The following is a 20,644-nucleotide window of genomic DNA, read 5'->3' on the forward strand; positions in this document are numbered from 1 at the left end:
TAATACACCACGTCACAAAGCAAGTTGTAACAAACTGCCTTCATGAACATGACAATGAGTTCTTCAGTGTTCTTCGGTGGCCTTCCCAGTCACCAGATCTGAACCTAACACCTTTGGAATGTGGTAGAATTGGAGACTCACGGCATGAAAGTACTCCTGAAAAATCTACAGCAATCCCAAAACCCCAGTATTAGTACAGCATTCCTAATAAATTGCTCAGTAAGTGTATGTATGTAACAAATGCAAAACACACACAGTATGTAGCATGAGAAAACAGGCTTACCTTAATTTCTCAGATTCTGCTTTTATCTCCTCTGTGAAAGAAAGAGAAAAGCGAGCATTTTAGAAATGGATAATAAGAGAGGCAGAAACACAATAGTGAAGAACTCACAATACAAAAACACACCTGACTTCATTAAATAAGTACCAACTTTCTTGATGACACCAACCAAACAGCCTGTGCTCTGTGTTGTAGGCGAGACTGAGCAAAGCACCAGAGAGGAAGCACTGTATTAAACACAGCACCTTTCAATGTGCACTGACACCTCAATATCAGAGATATCAGAACCAGTGTGAGGAGAGAAAAGGTGGGATCGCTTCCCTATGAGCCACATTTAAACATCAGACACAGAAAGATTGATCCGTCAGCATCTCTGCGGGAAGGAGATAGATGTACAAATATGTAGAGAGAAGAAAGCAGGTACTATTTGGGTGCTGGGTCATTCTCAGCACTGCAGTGACACTGACATGGTGGTGGTGGTGGTAGTGTGTTAGTGTGTGTTGAACTGGTATGAGTAGATCAGACGCCTCAGCATCACTGCTGGACTAAGAACAGTCCATGAACCAGATATATCCAGCCAACAGCATCCTGTGGGCAGCGTCCTGTGACCACTGGAGGACTAGAGGATGACCAACACAGACTGTGCAGCAACAGCTGAGCTTCTGTCTCTGACAACTTTACATCTACAAGGTGGAGCAACTAGGTAGAAGTGTCTAGTAGAGTGGACAGTGAGTGGACACAGTGTTTAACAACTCCAGCAGCACTGCTGTGTCTCATCCACTCACACCAGCACAACACACACACACACTAACCCACCATCACCTACAGTCTGGAATGATGAGAGCTACATAGTGCTCCTATATGGTCAGTGGAGCTGAGTTCATTCCAAACCTGATATAGTCATAATGTTTTGATATGACGGTGTATATTAGATAGATGTCTGTGTGTGTGTGTGTGTGTGTGTGTGTGTGTGTGTGTGTGTGTGTGTGTTTTAAACATGGCTCTGCTTTATTATTTCACTGCCGGCGGATGTTACTTCATTTTCACTGGACAGCTGTCCTGGTGGCCAACACTGGAATTTAATTAAGCAATGATTCTGAAGCCTGTTTCCGCCCAGGACCATCATTAATCAAACGACCTCAGCCCCATAAAAACACAGGGGAACACGCCGAGCATTAGCAGTCTGTCTACAGCGGTCGAAAAACACACTGAATTAGAAGAATTAGAGCCCTGGACTCATCACTGCTCAAGTGACCTCAGCAAGACGCCCTCATGTGTGTTAGAAGGACAGACACTAGACGCCACACACCCTGGATAAAGACACAGAGCAGCCAAACGTCTGCAATTCCTAGCTGCAATCACATGAAACAAAGTGATAAACCGACATGGTCCCACACACTTCTTCATGCAGTTCTTCAAGGACGACTTGAGACACTTCCCACCAAAGCACTGCACAGTTCAATGTTTCCAAACTTTTGACATGCAGTAAAGTATTGTTATATATATATAAAATAGCTTATATAATTGTACTGTGCGTCCTTGAGGACATACACACACACAACCACAGCCAATTAAAAGCCCTACAGCAATGGATGTACGATTGTACGAACACACTACTGCATATGTGGGTTTGAACTACAGGAGAACACAATCCTCTCTTCACCCTCCTCTCGCTGGTCTGCATGCAATCACGGCTCGATGCTTCTAATTCTGCAGCTCTGGCCGGTCTCCAACATTGACATTAACAGCCAGAACTTAAAAGCAAAGTCACTGGCAGAATGACAGCATGGCCGGCACTGGTAAAATCCAATAATGCAATATTTGCCAATTATATCGCAGCATTTAATGATATTTCACGCCTTTCTGTGCGGGAACTTTTACAGGCACTGAACTTCCCTGTCTGACGTCTGCTTCCATTCACCATCACTGCACACAGTTCTGAACCAACTCTGAAGGACAGTGTTTACATCTTAATTACGGAACTGTGCAGAAAGTAAGGTCAGCCTTTGGCCTTTCGGAGGCTAGAAAATAAATAATGTCAGCAATAAAATAACTTGCTGTGGAGAATTCTCTCTATATGAAGCCCACAGTGCCACAAGCCTCTCTGAAATTAAAGGGCCGTCGCGGCTGAAATCAAGGCCTACTTCGCCTTGGTATAAAATAAACAGGATGCCCTGCAGGTTAAGTCCACTCAGATACACAGCGAGCGTGTGAGCGACTGCACAGGGGCTCAGGCGATGAGGATTATCACCATAATGATGCTGCTGTCATGGAAACCAATAACATGGTAGTCAACACGCATACCACGGACTACTGCACTCTGTAAGCCAGCAGACAGCTCTAGTCGCGCGTCAAAAGTCTGCGGACATGTGGCTTTACAAAGTGAGCTTGTTCTCTTTGTCCACTTACAAAAACACAGTATATTAAACAGAAATTGGCTAACCACTCAAAGCACTCGCTTCAGTGTCGGTTTAACAGTAGGTTTTAGACTAGATGCTGAACCATTGCTTTGAGGATCTGATTGCATTTAGCATTTACAAGAGCATTAGGGAGCCCAGGTACTGATAGTGGGTGATCTGGAGCTCTGGTACTCCAATTCACCCTGATTGTATAGGATGAAGCTCCTTTTGCACCAGAGAACCCACTTCTACTGCTCCAAAGCCCATTGGGCATATTGATCCTAGGCTTCTCAGAGATCGCTACTGCTTTTCTATGAAGATTACATAAGTTGTGTTTGCAATTGAATGGGTCCACCTTGAAGCAGCTGAATTCAGTAATTAGAGTGGCTGTCCTGATACTTTTGAGCACATTGAGAAGACCTCTGAGGTTGTGCTACAAATAGCTCTTCGAGCGATGCCAAGGAAGACCCACTTTTAGTTCCATATAAAACCATGTTTGTACCAGAGATGTACTAGAGAATGCTTACATCAAGTAAGTTAAAGTTCTTTAGTGGCTTATAAATAATTTAAATAAATAAATAAATAAATAAATAAATAAATACATAAATAAAAGTAGTCTTGCTTGTATTGCAAATATATCGCAAATATAGTTTTAGCGACGTTGGCAATAATATGAAATCAATTCAACTCACAGGAGTTGGCATGTATGCATGTAGCACATACAGAACATGTCCAAAAGTATCCAGACACCATTTCTAATGAGTGAAATTACCTCATTTAAGCTGCACCTACTCAATTATGCATGCAACGCTTGTATGGTATCCACAGAATAGCTCAGTCAGTAGAATGGAGTAAGCCGCATATGAGCTTAAGATTGCAAAGTATCAGCTAGAGGGGTATTAAGCCTTGCAGCATTGGGCTGTGGAACAGTGGAACCCTGTTCTATCCCACACAATTCTTCGGCTTTTTTATTTATGATCCATTGACCCTACACTGGCATAGGGGTTTTTTGGTTGGACAAAAAATGTAGTACAGTTAAAACTATTTTGCTTATAGACAATGATTATTTTGATTATGGCTTCGTCGGCTGATTATTTTCTGCATTAATTGATCATTTGTTTGATTTTTAAAATAGTAAGAAATTAGTGAAACTCTTCTGCATTTTGAATTCAGCTGCATTTCTCCCCACAAATACTGAAAAAAGCAAAAGGTACGCCATTGTTTTCATATCATGGTATACCTAAACCCAGTGTACCACTGCAACACTAGTTCCAGCATCTAGTTTAAAGCCTTCCCACAGTAGTGGAGGACATAGCTGCAGCAAAAGGGGAACAAAGACCCTACTGATAATCTTGATTTCAGAAAAAGCATTGGAGAAGCATGTTTCAAACACCATTAATATTTCCCCAGAGAGAAAAACTGTTCCTAATCCTGATGATGAAATACTAAAACCACACGCCCTGCTATCTGGGGTCCATGCTCTCAGATTTGCCCGTGTGAGCATCAGAGAGTGGAGGGTAAATTCGGCATATGGCTAAATGTGAAATGTCTTCTTTCTGCACTGTGCTTCCGTGCTGGGCGTTGCCGATTGAATTGGGACAAACGTAGACGGCTTTCTCTCTCTCTTTTTCTTTTCCGCTCAAGAAAAAAAAAAAAAAAAAAAAAAGACGAAGGACAGACGAAGGCCCCCAGGAGGGATCCGAAACGAGTGTTTTGAACTGATTTCACCTGGATGTACGAATGGCGCTTTACACGGACGGCGTTTTATCTCCAGAGTTAATTCAATAAGCAGCCGGTCTGGCAGCCTGGAGAGGCACCTGCATTCAGAAGTGTTCTGGGCTGTACATCAATTAGGCAACGAGCAGCCGCGGCGCCAACAGCGGAAGGCTTTGGCATAAACACACGCACACGCGCGCGCCTGCTACGGCTCTATCTTTGTGGAAAGATAAACAGCAGGTTGTGAAGTGCGCCACGCGAGGAGCAGCTGTGGAAGCAGAGAACTCCAACTTCATGGAGCTCCAAAATGAAACGACATAACACACGGACATAACTCTGTTATGTGCAGAGTTCATTTCCAGTAAAAACAGATATTACGTACATGTCCTTTTTCCCCCCTGATGTCGAAAAGCAAAGGAGAAAACATATATTTAATGGATGATAAGACAACAACTAAATCTCATATCAGGCAATTAAGTGTTCAGTGAATCACCCTTTACCTTTATTACAGCTTCAGTTCTTTTCAGGAGACTCACTTTTAGGGTTTCTGCAAATGTTTCTGCAGGAGATTTATACAAACCTTCACAAGCTCAGTCTGAGGTTTAGGTCTTGGACACTGGGGTGGTCAGATCATTAAAAGTAGCCTTAACAAATGCACATGCCTGTTTGTTTTCCTGAGTACAAGCTTCTTGATCAGCTCCACATGCTTTCACATTCACAGTGTTGAGTCGTCTTCAGAGGACCTTTATTTTCTCCTCTCTCAAACTTAAATGCTGTATGTGTGGTTAATCTGACAGGGATCCAGCATTTACTGTTATCTTAAATTATTCATTTGACCTCCAGGTTTTAGATACTCCTGCTTGATGCTGCGTTCCATTTGAACTGGGATGTCGGACTTTCTGAGTTCCAAGTAGGAAGTTTCAACTGGAAGTTTCAACACAACTGAAGTTTCAATTGTGGTTGGTGTGGCGCAACGGATAACCCCACTACCTGCCAGTGAGCTATTGCACCCTGACCGGGGTTTGATTCCCGGTCTGAGTGACTGTGCTACAACAGACTCCTAACACTGCATTGGCCCACCTCTGTAAAACAAGCTACCTTGTAAGTCGCTCTGCATAAGAGCATCAGCTAAATGCCATTAATGTAACTGCAACTGTAACACCCCCACAAGTGGGATTTGGATGTGCAGTGTTATGAAATATTATTTTATTATTATTATTTTTTTTATTACTTTTATTATTGCTAGCAATGCCAAACGGTGACAATGCCAATTATGCTAACCTGGGACATAAAAAGTGGGACATGTTTTGAGACATGTTATGTGGGACTGTCCATAAAAGAATGTCAAACCAGTTGGGGTATACTCTGAAGTCTCTAGCTAACTGTAATTGGGTAAAGTTTTGAAATAGTGTACAGTTATCGAGATATTTCATTGGAAAGCAGGAAACTCGGGTGTGACATCATTCCCATCTCCGACATTTGACTTCCGAGGTAAAATGTTATGAGCATAAGTTCTCAGTCTAATCACCTCAGACACATCTTTGAAGAAATTGTACTTAATGGTCGTGAAATAAAGGAAACATAGGATGAGAGAATGATCTCTGATTTTTGCACAGTGCTGGATATGATCAATTCTAACATTCTAAAACTGATTAAAAAAAATCGCAATCTTCAGGTTGATGCTTTTTTACACTCCTAACACACACACACACACACACACACACACACACACACACACACACACACACACAAAGCCATGGCTCAGTGAGAGCAGCCTAGCTTTCCGCCTCTGAAACAAATCAAATACCAGCAACTCAATCAGAGCATGAGTGATAAGGATCTGGTAGGAAGCACAAAGCTGGGGTTTAGTTTTCTGTGCAGCCTTCGAGCCATATCTCCCCTCCTCTCCGTCACTCTCTCTCCATCTCTCTCTTTCAGTATGGAGTGATTCTGCAGTGAGGCTAGAAGCCAAGGCCCGAGCTTAACCGAACTCCGCTTTCATCAGACCGGCACTCCTCCTCAGACTACTGAAGACTCCATAATCCCCAAAAATCCGCCTTTGTCTCTTCCACAGACCAACACACACTGAGTAAAAGGCCAGGCTTCGGTCATTCACCTCCAGAGTTGGCACATACACAACACCCATGTCATCATCTTTTTATAAAGAATAAGAAAACAATGTGGTCGCATGACAAATATGCATGTGCTGTGCTAACTGTACCAGCCTACAGTAAGATGGTATACAAAGAAATAAGATGAAAAATATAAAATCCAGTCCAGAATGACAAACAAAAAAGCTGAGAAAAAGCTGTAGATCATCAAAAACGAATATTCTAACTTTTTAAAAAAAAAAAAACATGTCAAATGAGGCGATCAAATGTTAAGGCACATAAATTGACTAAAATGATAATTACAGTATATTAAAGATGTTGGGAGGACATTATACTGCATCATGGCTGCCACAGTAGCTTGTGGCTAGTGTGCTAGTTTGGGGATACCCTATGAGCTTGTGGCTTGAGAATAATTTTGGGACAGTGTAAAGCTCAGCCTGTGTCTAATATTGAGCTTTTACAAAGCTGAACGTTCTAATCAACTGAAAATCCATATTATTGTATCCAAAAAACATATTAACGGGATTCTGCATTCTATGCATCGGTTTCTCAGATAAGACCGTCTACCGAAAGCAGCCTGGGACTAGGTTTAATAATGGTCTGAAAAAAAAGAAAAAAAAAAATCTAATAAAACTGGTTCAACACTTCAGTACTGCAAACGTTCCTCCCACTGTGCATTCACATCAACACCAACTAACAAGCAGTGCTGCAAAACATGGCTCTGCTCCAAACTAAGCAACGGCTGAAGTCTGAGCGCACTGCATTTGGCGGCGTTCCCTGAGGGGAGGGAAACTGATGTACTGATTTAATTGGACATTCCCCAAAGTCCCAAAGCAAGCAGAGTGTTTAGTGCTCTCCTCCAAGCGTGCTGAGACAACGGTAGCGCTGAGGATGAATCTTAAGAGGGTAAAATCTCTGGTCTCTGCTTAAGCGTTCGGAACTAGCCTGGGAACTTGAGCACTATGGTAATACACTTTATAGGAGGGAGAAAAAAAACTACAAGTTTATATAATTGATTTAAATTATTCCAAAATCACTGCAGATGATCCGACACCTTTCGATGGATGTTTTACAGCTTACTAATGCCTTGTCAGAAGTCTTCAAATATCGGTGCTGGTTTACTTTTGTTTATATATTGAATTAATTATATAATATAATATAATATAATATAATATTATATAATATATTAAAGCAAGAAGCATCACTGAGCCTGGGGCAGAAATCAAGGTAATAATAAAACTAGTTCAGAAATACTTAACAATGCATAATTGTTAAGTTATTGTTGCACGGATGTACCAATAATGGAATTGTGGGCATACGCAGATATGCTAGAGAAGTAGTCCAGCATCATGTAAACATATGCTTTTATGAAATTCAACAAATTAATTGTCAAATATTGATTTGAAATAAGTCAAATCTAAATATATATGTCAGATGTTGAAAAAAAAAGATAATGTAAGGTTGGGGAGGTTGGGTTGGGGGGACAAGAAGGTTTAGACTCAGGTTCCCAGATAGGGATTAGGCCTAGTCTTGGACAACAAGAGCATTCTGAATGGTTATTCTCCATAATCCAATTCTAGGAAAACTAGCTCTTAAGGTTTGAAGGTTAGAATACAAACCCTATGAAAACATGTACAGACGGTAAAATGCATTGTACGGTTATTTTTAGCAACAGTGAGCTACAATTTTGTCGTATAGCACTACCTGGAAGTGAGTTTTATGGTGCTTTTTTTAAGCGTTTTATTGATGTGGGGGAGGAAAGTCCTGAGCCTCCGTCCACGGTCAGGTCAGGTCAATCTGATCCACCGTGCCGGCTGTTCAGCCAGAGCTGAGAAGTGGAGACATCTCCCACGCTGCCATTACCATTTCAAAGAGTGTGTACTGCAGGCCTCCACCTCGCCACGATGGCACAGACCCGACCCCCTAACTACTGAACTGCAGTGTACAGTGATGTGCACCTCATAGACTGTTACCGAACTACAGGGAACAAAAATGTAAATAGTTTTTATATGTTTTAGACATAGTATGAATGTAAATTATGATGTGTGGGCATCAGTGCTCTATTCCTATTGCAGTGCACCACTCATAAATCACATTCAGGGCAGCCAGTCACAACAGAGCTCATCGCAATATCCGAATGCTTAAGGCACAGTACCAAAACCAGCCTGTTTAGTTCTCAAAGAAAGAGTGGTTGGAAAATGGTCATGTTCAAATCAGTTAGGACTGGATTTGTAGTACACACACGCTCACAAACAATATAAGAGGATCTTGTTGGGGATTAAACTACAAGAAGACCGTAAGATATGTACCCCAAAAGGAAGGATTAATGCAGTGGCTCAGGAAACATCTTCATGTCTCTTATGAATGATCTTCTCATTATCCTGCTCAAAATCATCAGTGCTTCAGTCGCACGTAATCTGGGCCAATTTGCAGGGCCGAGCGAGTAAAAGAAAGTGCTGAGTCAGTCTCCCAACTGCTTTTATTTCACATAGCAGATTAAAGCATCAAACAGGTCTGATAGTAGAGATTTCCCTGCTCTAATAAACCAGACACCCCTGTTTTAACCCACTCAGAGCTTTGACACACGGGTGATGAGCTGCAGGTGTGTCTGAGCAGGAAAAACTGTCAACACTGCAGCGCCGAGGGCCTTCAGGACCTTCAGGATACCTGGGTTACGAAGCAGGGGGACGGAGTTCAGCTGGTCGAGTGTCACCAGCGTCATGATATGACATGTCGTAGTTTTTGCAGTGGATTACACAGTACTGTGCAAAGGTTTTAGGCCGCTATGAAACTGTGCATCTCAGCAGTGAGTGTGTTTCTGTCTGTATACACTATACAATAATGCTGCACATAGGGCTGGACGATATGGTAAAATCACAATATTTTAAGACATTTTCACGATACACGATTTTTATTACTACACATGTAATCACAGACTAAATATCAGTAGCCACAAATTCTTAAGACCTACTATTCAGATACTCTCCCGTACTGAGCGAAGTGCTTTTTCTTCAACATCTGCAGACCTTCATCCAATGAAACCAGTCTAATTACACTGTTTGTAATGTAATGAATCTGCAGTTGATCAGTGTTCTTCAAGCACTACCAATGCCATTTTTTTGCCCCACTATTTTGCTGCTTACATGCAGTTAAAAGTATAAGATCCATAAGGAACCTCTTAAGGTGCTTTGAGGAACTTTCAAGGGACCTTTTTTTGAAGGTTCCTCCACAGTTTTAAAAAGAGGAATCTCTAAAAGTTTCTTGAGGACCTTGTACTTAACAGTGTACAAAAGGAACATTTGCATTGTTCTCATTTCCCAAGACAGATCTACAAGAGAAACATAATACTAAAATATATATATTTTTACACCAATCTTGGATATATGGAGTGCATTATTAATAATATCACAATACATAAACCGCTAAACACCAAATATCACAATGTCAGTTTTTTCCAATATCATACAGCCCTACTACACCACATTAGAATAAACCCAAATAAAAAAAGCCAGCAGTCACATTGTGATGTCGGTCAGTAAAGTTATTGATATGTTGATTAGAAGAACACATCAACCAAGCCTGTGTTCTACTAACTGCGCCTTTCTGACGGACGTCTCTGTGATTCCCAGTCACTGCATGGATTTGTTCAGTTCCACCAGCACCACGCCTGATTCACTCTGGTGAAGGACTGAGTATGTGTGACCCATGTGTGTGGGTGTTGGATGGGAACTGAAAATATTGGCCTTCCTCCAGAAATGGTCAGAAACTGTTATGCCATCACACTCACTCATAAAACCAATCACCATGGACTGTTTACTGTTTACTATTTTAATGGTAGTATTTTTGCACTTAACAACAATTAGACATAGGCCACAGACTTTTGCACAGTAGTGAATGTTCAGACACCAAAGTTGAAAAACAATTCAATTGCAGTAAATGCCTGAAACAACGTCAGAGAAAGCAGCATGGATAGAAAGTTGCAACAAAGCCCTGGATTATAATACAGTGCGTTAGGAGGGGCAGGAACTGATCATGTTGGAATCACTGCTTATGAATTTCATGGCCTTTCCAGCAAGCTTTTATCATTCCCACAAGGCCATGCAGCTGTTTTGGTCAGAGAGAGAGAGGGGAGTGTACTGTGTAAAACGGTAACATGTTACAGTACGTTAACACAAACTATGATGTTATATTTTAAATTAAAAAAATATAAAAAACTAAATGTTTGATAAAACAATTTTTTAATACTTTTTCGTTAACTACGTATTAAAGGGCTTATTTATTTATTTATTTATTTAAGTGCAGCTGTTTCCCTACCGTTCCCAAACTGAACATATTTGATTTGGCCAAGAATGACAAGACGCATCTGGTGTCTTAAGTTTAAGCATTTTACACTAGAGCAAAAGCTTAAATACATTTCTAACAAGCAATAGAACTTATGTCCTTTCATTAGCATGGTGGTGACTAGGGCTGGACTATATGTTAAAAATACTATATCACAATATTTAAAGACTTTTCCGCGATACACGATATTTATCACGATATGTAATCATTACTAAAAACATCAGTAGCGACAGATTAAAAACTACTATTCAGATATTCTCCCATACTGAAGAGTAATTTATACTTAACATCTGCTGCACTTCATCTAATTAAACCAGTGTAATTACACTGTTAGTAATAAAATCCACAGCTGATCAGTGTTTATTAAGCACTAACAGTATCCTCGATATGCACAATAACAACATTTATCACGATATGATAAAATATTGTCATTGTAGATCTTTTCAGATATCGTGCTCTGAGATTCCGCTGCCTAGACGAGAATCAGACATTGCTTTTAATATCATGGCATTAGAACTCATTTCAGGTCATTAGCTGCAGTCAAATGACTATGACCAGATCTTAATTATCCTTCACAATGCAGAATATCTCAGATAGTCAAATAACTTTGAGGACTGTCCAGAAGAAATGCCCCTCAGCTCCTCTACTACAAGATAGGCTTGACACTGGGCTTTTGCTCTTTGGCTGAATTGGGGGGGGGGGGGGACTTCTGGCTTCAAATCTAAAACTCAGGACCAAGGTCAGAACCAAAGGTCATTTTTGTTAACTCAGTTAGTTTTGGTTTCACACTGCAATGTAGCGAGCACACTAAAGAACTTTGCATGATGTACCAATGTCCCATCACAATCACCTACACGGGCTGTGCTTCCCTATACTTCACATTCATTGGTTTGTAAAGGGCCATGCATCTGACTCAATCCACAATTGAGTGAGTAGCCCTTACCAGAACAAAGAATGAACAGGTTAATTGAATTGCCACTATGCTGCTAATATTACAACATTACTACCAGAAGCACCACCTTCGACAGCAGCACTGGAGGCCAGTTCGAATTCACCAAGTGAAGGTGCTCATCGACACTACATTGTCCTACCACGGCTCATTTTGACTTCTCTTCTGATTCTTTATCTTCTTCTATTGTTTAAATGGGTAAAGATAACCTGCAAGTTAGTCCAGGGCACATTTCATACCTGCTATTTTGGTTTGGACCAAACTGAAAAGTCAGAAGATGCAGACCAAACAAGGTAGGTGTGAAAGCACCCAGAGTCTCAAATTAATCTCACATTTGGAAGGCATTACAATATATAGAGCATTAAATATTAAGTAATGACATCCATTATTCCAAAAGGGATGAAAAAACAAAGACTTCTTTTATCCTTGACTTTCAGGCGGTACTTTTGCTCAGACAATCAGCAGCACATCAAACACCCACTGACAGGAGGGGGGCCTCGTGTGCATCCCTAATCAGATTCACGCCATCACAACACATGGAAATGTGAAGAATCGAAGAGTCACAGCAAAATTAAAGGAATATATTTTTTCTATTTAATCTCAGTCTGCTGTAGCGCACGTTCAGTTCCCACATACAACAGTTTCTCTGAGCCAAGAATAAAATAGCTAATAATAAGAAAAATAATAAGCTTTATGTGAAACATGTCTCTCTGTGCAAAAGGTGAAAAAGTCTTTGCATAGTCCCTCACAGTAGCCTGTACGACAACACACTAGCCACAAGCTAACATGCTTGCCACAAGATATAATACAATAACACAACGAGCAATCAGCTGGTGACCGGAATCAGCTAGTTTTTAGACTAATTGGCCATAGCCAGTGACCGACCGATCAGTCTCAAATAACCGAATCTGTGCTACATACATTTACACATTACACATTTTAAAATGAATACATACAGTGCCCTCCATAATTATTGGCACCCCTGGTTAAGATGTGTTCTTTAGCTTCTAATAAATTGAGTTTTTTTCGAAATAATATAGGACCATGATGGAAAAAAGAGCAAAATCCAACCTTTAACTCAAGTGAATTTATTCAGTAGGAAAAAAATCCCACATTAAGAAATAATTTTTTAACATCAAATCATGTGTGCCACAATTATTGGCACCCCTGATGTTAGTACTTTGTACAACCCCCTTTGGCCAACAAAACAGCACCTAATATTCTCTTATAATGTTTCACAAGATGGGAGAATACAGATAGAGGGATCTTTGACCATTTCTCTTTGCACAATCTCTCTAAATCATCCAGCGACCTGGGTCCTCTCCTCTTCAGCTCACCCCACAGGTTTTCAATGGGGTTGAGGTCTGGGGACTGAGATGGCCATGAGAGGAGCTTGATTCTGTGTGTGGTGAACCATTTCTGTGTAGATTTGGCCATATGTTTTGGGTCATTATCTTGCTGAAAGACCCAGTGACGACCCATCTTCAGCTTTTGGGCAGAAGCCACCAGATTTTGTTTTAAAATGTCCTGGTATTTCAAAGCATTCATGATGCCATGCACCCTAACAAGGTTCCCAGGGCCTTTGGAAGAGAAACAGGCCCACAGCATCACTGATCCTCCCCCATATTTCACAGTGGGCATGAGGTGCTTTTCTGCATACTCAGCTCTTGTGTTACGCCAGACCCACTTAGAGCATTTGTTGCCAAAAAGCTCTATCTTAGTTTCATCTGACCAAAGCACACGGTCCCAGTTGAAGTTCCAGTACTGCTTAGCAAACTCCAAACATTTGCGTTTATGATTGTGAGTGAGAAAAGGTTTTTTCCGTGCATGCCTCCCAAACAGCTTGTTGGCATGCAGATAGCGCCTGATGGTTGTTTTGGAGACTTTGTGACCCCAAGAAGCTACCATTTGTTGCAATTCTGTAACAGTGAGCTTTGGAGACCTTTTTATTTCTCTTATCATCCTCCTCACTGTGCGTGGTGGCAAAATAAACTTGCGTCCTCGTCCAGGCTTGTTTACCACTGTTTCAGTTGTTTTAAACTTCTTAACAATTCCTCTGAGAGTAGATATGGACAGGTGTAGGTGAGTGGCTATTTTCTTGTAGCCATTGCCTGACTTGTGGAGGTCAACACACATCTGCCTTACTTGAATGGTATGTTCCTTTGTCTTTCCCATGTTGAAGAGAAATGGCCTCTGTGTCACGTCATATTTACACCCCAGGGAAACAGTGTGAATTACTAATTAAATGTTCCTACATACTCTGATCAACTTCGTAAACTACTGTAGAATTGACAGAAATACTTTAATTACATTTATTTCCTAAGAAATGTTAGGGGTGCCAATAATTGTTGAACAGGTGATTTTATGAAGAATAATTATTTCTTAGTCAGGGATTTCAATTTATTAGAAGCTAAAGAACACATCTTAACCAGAGGTGCCAATAATTATGGAGGGCACTGTAAATAAAAAAAAATATTTTTTTCCTGCAGATTTCATTCTTCCACTATGCCCATCAAAATATTAGCAAGATCAGCGAGTTTAGCATTTATAATCACAAACATGAGTAAATCTGTCCGACTGCTCAGCCCTGCGTTTACCCCAGTTCAGTTTAACTTTCATTGGTCGCCCCATTAAATACGACACCCGACATGACATGAGCCGAGCTTCTTAGGAATGGATGTAATGGAAACTCTGGCAAGTGCGTTTGGTTGAATTATTGGTGAATTTGAGAACGGGCAGAAGCCTAGCCATTGTTTACCACATGACCGGAAGCTGTTTAACACTATTATTTATGCTTCTGCATTAATGTTTGTTTCATGCTTTAGGTAAAATACAGACACTGATTAATTTATATGTATATAAAACTGTATTAATGAAAAGTTGAACAATGATTCTATAACTTGTCATTTATAATTATTAGAAGGAAAGACATTTTTTTGGAATCAGCCAAAGAAAGCTGTGATCAGTGCATCTCTAGCTGTGATACAAAATTATGTAAGCTGTATTGTTACATTCCTTATAATCATATATTCTCTTAGTTTATTCAGGCAACTTCCCACCGGTTCCTATTTGAGTCCGTTTTGAGTAGTACAAGGAAGTCCATGGAAACGCAGAAACACGCAGACGCTTCAGGTAGAGATTGGGCTGCAAACTGCTGGAGTGTTCCTATCAGGATGTCTGGACCTGTCGAGCCAGACAGAAACTTGCAGGTTTCAACACACCTCCAACATTCACTTTACAGAGCGCCTTTTCTCACACTCTCGTAAGCTTATTCACCACAGCAGCACTGACTGAAACATCACCTGCCCCAATACTGCAAAACTGCACACAATGCCCCACATATGAGTAATAAGCACTTGTGTGAATGGGTCATCAAACCAAGACAGACAGTAAGATTTTCCAGACAAAGCAGAGATCATTCTATTACTGTATATTTGAAGGAGCATTCAGGGAGCATTGTTCATGCTGGGGTGGAATACTGCAATGGAAGATGCCCAAGTGTACATATCAGATATGTATATAAAAAAATCTCTAGATTTATCCCAATGTAGGTGTTTCTGATAAAGTGGCCAGAGAGTGGAAATACCATATAGGTGTTTCTAATAAAGTCACCAGTGGCCAATGGGTGGAAGCCCAAGGTTGGGGTTTCTAATAAAGTGGCCAGTGAGGGGATCTACTAAGTAGAGGATTCTAATAAAGCGGCTATTGCATGGAAGCACAAGGTTGGGGTTTCTAATAAAGTGGCCATTGCCTGGAAGCACAAGGTTGGGGTTTCTAATAAAGTGGTCAGTGAGGGAATCTACTAAATAGAGGTTTCTAATAAAGCGGCCATTGCATGGAAGCACACGGTTGGGGTTTCTAATAAAGCGGCCAGCAAGGGGATCTACAAAGTAGGGGTTTCTAATAAAGTAGCCAGTAAGGAGATATACAAAATAGAGGCTTCTAAAAAGCAGCAAGTGGGCAGAAGTACAAAGTAGGAAAGACTTGGCTGTGGATTCAGAATTCTAATTTCCCTGGTTGTGTCCCCCAAACAGTCGATCACTGCTACTGGGATAAAGATTAATGGCAGAGCAACACTGAAGCAACTGAGCACCAGCCCAGCCCAGCCACACCCACCTCATTCTGCTCCTGCAGACAAGAGTCTGGGTCTCTGGGTCGTCGCCAGGCTCCATGGTCCAGGAGCGTTCTGCACTTTTGCCCACCGCAGCCAAACAGTTCAACAAGCCGCATGCAGATAGTGTTTACTTGTTTTCTCTCATTAACTTGTGGTGAAATTATGATTAATTTATCACCTGCTGGAGTTGGAATGAAATACGGTCACCCAGCGAGGATGCATTATTTATCACGACCTGCCACCGAACAAAGCATCTCCCAGTGTGAACACTGACGGCACGGAGCGCTCTCCTAACTTACAGAGATTACCTCAGTGAAGGTGCTGGCCAGAATTGTCTAATTTGGAATCAATGAAGTCGACAGTGAGAGTGAGGGGGGAAGAACAGACAGAAGGAAGAGGGAGGAAAGGGGTGAAAGGAGGAAGCGAAAAAAGAAGGGGAAGAAATAAAGAGAAAGATAGAAAGGAAAAGTGGAAAGAGTGAAATACAAAGAAAGAAAGATGGAGGGAGCCAGGGAAGGAGGGAGTGAGCGAGAGCACATGAGAGCGTAAGAAAAGGAGCTCTCCTGTAATTTTAAGCCACACTGAGAACCTGTGCTCCTGGCGGCCACTCAGTCTCAACAATAAACTCACCGCCATCAAATTAGATTAATTTCACACATTCACTGTGTGGCAGCAACAACTCACACACCCACCCCCTGTTTCCCTACACACACACACACACACACACACACACACACACACACACACACACACACACACACACACGTATGTTCTCCATGCCTGTTTAAAGGCCTGTTTTTAAACAGCGGAATTCTCCTCTGTCCGAAACCTCTCTCTCAGAGAGGCAGCAGAAACAGCCTGGAGGAGAGCGGAGCAGAGTGAAGCCAGGAGAAAGACAGGAACATCAGAAAATGATAGCAGCTCATCAAAAGCGCAGCTTGGCGGCGTAAGATGAAGAAACCCTGCCTGCCTTAAACTCAGATTTTAAGACATGCATCACTATGGGTGGACGGTGTGGCCAAAAAAAAATATACATAATGAATATACATCATGTGCTACTACCCACTGGTCCAAGATCCTTAGATATGTTTCTGCATACATTAAAGGAAAAAATGAGGTTGTGATTAGGCCCAATAGCAGATTGGGGGAGGGCTCAGAACAAAGTGGTGATCACAACCAATCACAATATGGAGAGAACTTAGATCAAACAAGGTGGTGACTAGACCAATGACGGAGAAGGGGGAGGGGGGGTTAATATCTGTAAGTTTCCACAAGCTCAATCTCTTCTCTAAGGATGGAGACAGCACTACTGTTACAAACCTCTTCTAGCCCAAAAAGTGGTTTAAACACCCCCAACCAATCCTGATGAGTCTGGACATCACAACAAGGGGATACAATTTGTGGACTTCGGCTTAATTCTCGAGATGATGGCTTTTGTTAGTTGTTTCTTTGGTCAAAGAAAAATAGCAAGACGTAAGCAAGTTTCTATTTAATTTGTTAAGCTAATGCACGGCAAGAAAGGAACTCATTTATTAAAAACTCCAAACTTTTGACAGGCAGTGTACATTGAGCTATTTGCCAGCAGTGTGAGATTTGTCTCCCCCCTGCCTTCATAGTTGAGAAACTTTCTTGTGATGAATAAGGAATAGTAATACCTGCGGTGACAGAATGAAAGAGGAATTAGGCAATGAGCCTGACCGCTAAATAATAAATGAGAACAGGCCTCCTGGATATTCTCAGCTTCTGGTTTCTGAAGTTTGCTGGAATTAAATAACAACACCACTGAAGTTAAAATAGCAGGTACAAAAGTATCTAGACACCCCATTCTTATTAGTGAAATTGATTTCTATAGTGCTTTTTACAACTGAAGTTGATGCAAAGCAGCTGAACAAAACCCCCCGGTGAGCAAGCCAAAGGCAACAGTGGCAGAGAAAAGCTGGAGGAAGAAAGACTTGTCAAAAAAAGGGGTCTTGTCAATGCTCCTCTAGTCAAAACTAAGTTATCCTATCATCCCATAAGTCTGATCATTATGCTCAGGTGTACGGCTATAGTCAAAAGCAGTATAGAGCAGAATAATGAAAGTTAGGATGATGGTAAATGGTAGTCATAATAATAATCTGAGGCAAGTACTATTAGCTGGAGGGTAGGCAGCTGGTCGCAAGGTGAACCCACTGATGACACAGGTGTTGAACTGGATACACAGCTTGTCCAATCTCCACAGAAAAGCGCCGCCATTAGCAAGGGACTCTCTGGAGCAGCCACACACAAGCCTAAGGTCACAAGGCTCATTGCCAAGCGCTGGCTAAAGGGTATAAAGCAACCCCATCAGTAGGGTGTGCTACAGTGTGCTTGGTTCTCTGGAGTGATGGAGCTCCATCCAGTACTTTTGGATGAGTTGGAGTTGCAGAAGTACATCCAACATCAGTTCCTGACCTCACTAATGCTGCTGCATGGCCAAATGCAAGTAGTGGAGTAGCAGAGACAAGTAGTAATGCTAGCAGAGAATGTTACTGCTACAAAAGAAGGACAATCCTTCTATTAATACAAGTGATTTCAGAGGAAAGATGAGTTTATTTGGTGGGCGTTTCCACTCATTCATTGTACTGATATAATTTATGATCACAGTCCACGACTAGGACAGATTCTGAGGGCCTCATTATTATTACTCCTACCTTTACTATGGTTAGGTCCCATGGGTGGGCCACAGACATTCAAACACTGATGAACTGACAGCAGTGTCGTTTTTAATTTGTAAGTGTAAAGTGTAAAGAGCAGGCACTCACACCACTTTTTTGCCTTCCACAGCAGGGAGGAACATGACAAAGTGATCCAATCACGGTATGAGACTACCATTTTCATTTCAAGACCAGGGATCAGTACACTAAACTGCTCTTGGGCCCATAAACAGCCTTCAGACACCCTGAAGTCTCAGGGTAAACATTATGGTACAGCAAAAAAAAGTGTGAAAACACCCTTAGGCAGTATTATAAAGCCTGGGGTAGGGTAGGGTAAACAGAGTTGGTAAAATGTTTAAAAATAAACTGATTAATGGACTGAAATTATGGAGTCATGTCTTCGATTTCGCGGCATGATCATGTCTTCTCTCCTCTGCTCATTGGCTTCAGCAGCCTGCTCTGTTTACTCAAGACAAGCGTAGGGAGGGGGGCGAGCGGGGGGATCTCTCTCACTCTCTCGTCTGGAGTCAATGCCAGAACTGATCTTCCATATAAGGAGAATCGAAAACGGTGGTGCTGCTAGATCCTCTTTGGTCTCACAGACTTCAAATTTCAGAATAAGAGTCCTGAGCCCAGACAATAAAGAGCCACAGTCCAGCACTTTCGTGACAAATTAGTCAGTTAATTTATATCTGTGTTCATGTGTTAAATTATGTTTTCCAAGTTAGTAAAGTAATGTTTAAGTCTATCCTGATGCACTAAGTCTCTCCCACATGGTAAGATATATGGTTTATTAATTCAACAATGGTATCGAATTGGTATTGGGTATCAGGTACGGCCAATATGCAGTTTATGCATCATATCAAAACAGAAACAGTCGGATCGGTGCATCCCTAGAACATCCCATCAATACTGCTAAAATTAAAACTCAATTATTGTACAACACTAATACCGTTATAGACATGACATTATGTATAGCAAAAGGTCTTCAGAGGAAAAAAAAAAAAAAAAAAAAAAAACTACCGGACCCCAAATCGTACTTGTGAGACTACTGGACACTCTGTCTGATGAAATTAGCCTTTAACAGGGAACAGGTTTCAGGTAAAAGTCAGTTATTTGCTCTTTTCTAGAAATGCATCAAGGTTGGACACAACTGCCTTTTTACACTCCTATGTACTAAAATAGTCCCAGGCTTGCTGGTGCTGGTGGAACTGTTAAGACATCACCCATATATGTAATGTATGTGTGTAACGATACAGGAATATCAGGCAGATGAGCCATAAAAGAGCCACGTACTTCAGTGGTGTCTTAATAAGCTTCCAGATGGGCAGGAACATTTGGGACCTTTTAAAACTACTGGTAAAAAGCTATCTGCGTCACACAGGCCGGCCTAATTTATTTTCACAGCCAAAGCGTTTAAGCCATTTAATTCATCTATTAAACTATGAGTCATACTGAATAAACCCAAATCACAGTCAGTATCACTGCCTATCAGCTAACAGTTTCATGGAAACACACTTTATTATATCAGTAAATGATGTATAGGCTGACTAAAACAACAACACAGGAAAAAATCTACAATATTGTATCAGTCCAGAATGTTTAGGCCGTTCATTCAGCTATAAATTTAAGAATACACATTAATCTTCCAGTCTGTGAATTCTGAGCTAACACCTTAATGCAGTAATACATAAGGTTGTGTCGTACAGTAAAACAGCCACAGAAATGGAGATGACTGCATCAGTTCATATTCATATTGCAGGTTGCTGAATACAGTAATGCAGTCCAAAAGATGCATCAAGCAGCATCATTGCTATCCAACATCTATCTTATTTATAGATAACTGTAACACTGTGGTCAAATATTCCTTTATAAATATATATATATATATATATATATATATATATATATATATATATATATATATATATTTATTTTTATTTTTATTTATTTATTTTTTTTTTTTTCATAAATTTGATTTTAAAATATATTCAAATACATTAGGATCTGTGCAATAATAGCATCATAATAAAAGAAAAATAATTAAGCAACAGTGTGA

General features: G+C 40.9%; 1 protein-coding gene across 4 annotated transcripts in view; it reads right to left on the reverse strand.

Annotated features, from left to right (window-relative positions):
- arfgef1 (ADP-ribosylation factor guanine nucleotide-exchange factor 1 (brefeldin A-inhibited)) overlaps positions 1-20,644 on the reverse strand; it is a 78,626-nt gene that overhangs the window by 48,563 nt on the left and 9,419 nt on the right. For all 4 annotated transcript variants that reach the window (XM_072688842.1, XM_072688841.1, XM_072688840.1 and 1 more), the window contains exon 2: positions 284-314. In XM_072688842.1, the coding sequence (XP_072544943.1) occupies positions 284-314 (31 nt within the window). The remainder of the gene's footprint in view (positions 1-283; positions 315-20,644) is intronic.

Source organism: Salminus brasiliensis, chromosome 1, assembly GCF_030463535.1.
Source record: "Salminus brasiliensis chromosome 1, fSalBra1.hap2, whole genome shotgun sequence".
Taxonomy (NCBI): Eukaryota; Metazoa; Chordata; class Actinopteri; order Characiformes; family Bryconidae; genus Salminus; species Salminus brasiliensis.